Here is a 2,028-nt window from a genome sequence, read left to right as displayed (position 1 = left end):
TTTTGGTAAGGTTTTGTATATTTTTGGTAAGGATTTGGCATTTGGTTAAGTACGAATTTGGTTGGTTTTTGTATTTTTTAGTATGAAATTAGTAATTATTTAGTAAGAAATTGTTAAAATTTTGGTATGAATTTGTATATATTTAGTACGAATTTGTTACGTTTTGGTATGCTTTTGTAATAACCCATAATAAAATCTGGTCTCATTAAGGGTTCTACAGACGAACCAATTGCGCAAAACTCTGAATTGGGTTGGATCATTTCTGGACCGACCAACTCGGAGCCATCATTGGGATCTCAAATAACGACGCTTATTTCATTTGTTGACGTGGAACAGCGCATATCTGAATTTTTCATGACGAAATAAAAAACGACGACGACGATTGCGCTCTTACCGAAGAAGAGCAAATGTGTGAAACCCATTTTCAAGAAAACACTATTCGTTTAGAAAATGGAAAATACTCCGTCAAAATGCCATTTAAGGGTGGTAAAAGTACACCAGACTTAGGAAATTCGCGAAAATGCGCCATTGCAACATTTTTGCAGCTTGAAAATCGATTCAAAAAAAATCCTAAGCTGGCAGAGGAATACAAAAAATTTATTCATGAGTACATTAACCTCGGTCACATGGAAAAATCGGTTTACGATCCAAATATCACGGCATATTATTTACCACATCATTGTGTGATTCGCGATAGCACCACAACTGCGCTTCGAGTGGTATTCAACGGATTGCAAAAAAGTGACAATGGCAAATCACTCAATGACGAGCTTGCATTGGGTGCCATAGAACAAAAAGATATGATAAGCATTCTCATCAATTTTCGCATATATAAATACGCATTTACAGCTGACATCGAGAAGATGTATCGGCAAATTTTAATCGACGAAAGTCAAAAAGACTTACAAAAAATCATTTGGCGTGATTCTCCTGAATTGCCACTCTCTAAATATCGACTACTCACGATCACATACTGAACTGGTCTTGCTCCGTTTTTATCGCATCGCACAACACGACAACTTGCAAACGATTGCGAAAATGAATAACCAGTTTCAAACACAATAAGAAAGAACATGTGGGTTGACGATGTGGTAAAAGGTGCCTTTTCCGAAGCAGAAGCAAAACAATTATGCAACGATCTACGCAAAGTGTTCAGCGGCGCTGGTTTCAATTTACGAAAATGGTCTTCAAACAGCGCAAATGTGCTATCCGAAATACCTGAAAGTGATCGTGAGCAAAAAGCAATAAGCAGCAACGTGAAAGCACTCGGCATAAATTGGTCTCCGTCACTTGATAATTTCACATATGAACTCAGTTTAAAAAATCATTCTAACCCATTCACAAAGCGATTATTACTTTCCGAAATGTCATCTATGTTCTTTCCACTCGGTTGGATATGTCCGGTAGTGATTTCAGCAAAAAATTTGGTACAAAAGTTGTGGGAGAAAAATGTCGACTGGGACGAAATCGTGCCAAAAGAAATATCTGAAAAGTAGTTAGAAATAAAAGACGAGTTGCATCTCATAAATGACATAAAAGTTGCGCGTTGGATTAATTACAATCCAGAGGATATCATGGAACTGCGCGGTTTTGGTGACGCGTCTGAATTGGCATACGCTGCCGTTATTTACATTAAAAACGTCACTCAAAAGACGGTGCGATTGTTGATCGCAAAAATCAAAGTAGCTCCACTGAAAACAACTAAAGACGCACTCACAGTGCCGAGATTAGAATTGTGCGCGGCGAGTCTGCTAGCCAAATTAACAAAAAGCGTTTTAAAAGCAACAAACATAAATTTGAACAAAATTTTTCTTTGGTCCGATTCCAAAATAGTCATCGATTGGATTCGTGGAAATCCAAAAAGATACAAAAAGTTCATGCACACCGCGTTTGCGCAATCGACAAAACAATTGGAACAAAGAACTGGTATCACGTTACCACAGAAAAAAATGCAGCAGACTGCGCTTCACGCGGTTTATTGCCATCAGAATTGCTGAAACATGAAATGTGGTGGAACGGTCCACAATT

The 2,028-nt window shown here is 37.9% G+C and overlaps 1 protein-coding gene across 1 annotated transcript; it reads left to right on the top strand.

The window, feature by feature from the left end:
- Positions 1–470: 470 nt before the first annotated feature.
- LOC129571569 (uncharacterized) lies at positions 471–977 on the top strand. Its single transcript, XM_055451377.1, has one exon. The coding sequence runs from the start codon at positions 471–473 to the stop codon at positions 975–977; it is 507 nt and encodes a 168-aa protein (XP_055307352.1).
- Positions 978–2,028: the final 1,051 nt, after the last annotated feature.

The sequence above is a fragment of the Sitodiplosis mosellana genome, unplaced genomic scaffold (genome assembly GCF_009176505.1).
Source record: "Sitodiplosis mosellana isolate CC-2019 unplaced genomic scaffold, AAFC_SMos_1.0 Smas_scaffold_2867, whole genome shotgun sequence".
NCBI classification, from domain to species: domain Eukaryota; kingdom Metazoa; phylum Arthropoda; class Insecta; order Diptera; family Cecidomyiidae; genus Sitodiplosis; species Sitodiplosis mosellana.
This window is presented reverse-complemented; position numbering and strand designations above follow the sequence as displayed.

Excerpts from the sequence above, each read along its gene's own strand:
- LOC129571569 (XM_055451377.1), top strand. The coding sequence starts at position 471 with ATGCCATTTAAGGGTGGTAAAAGTACACCAGACTTAGGAAATTCGCGA.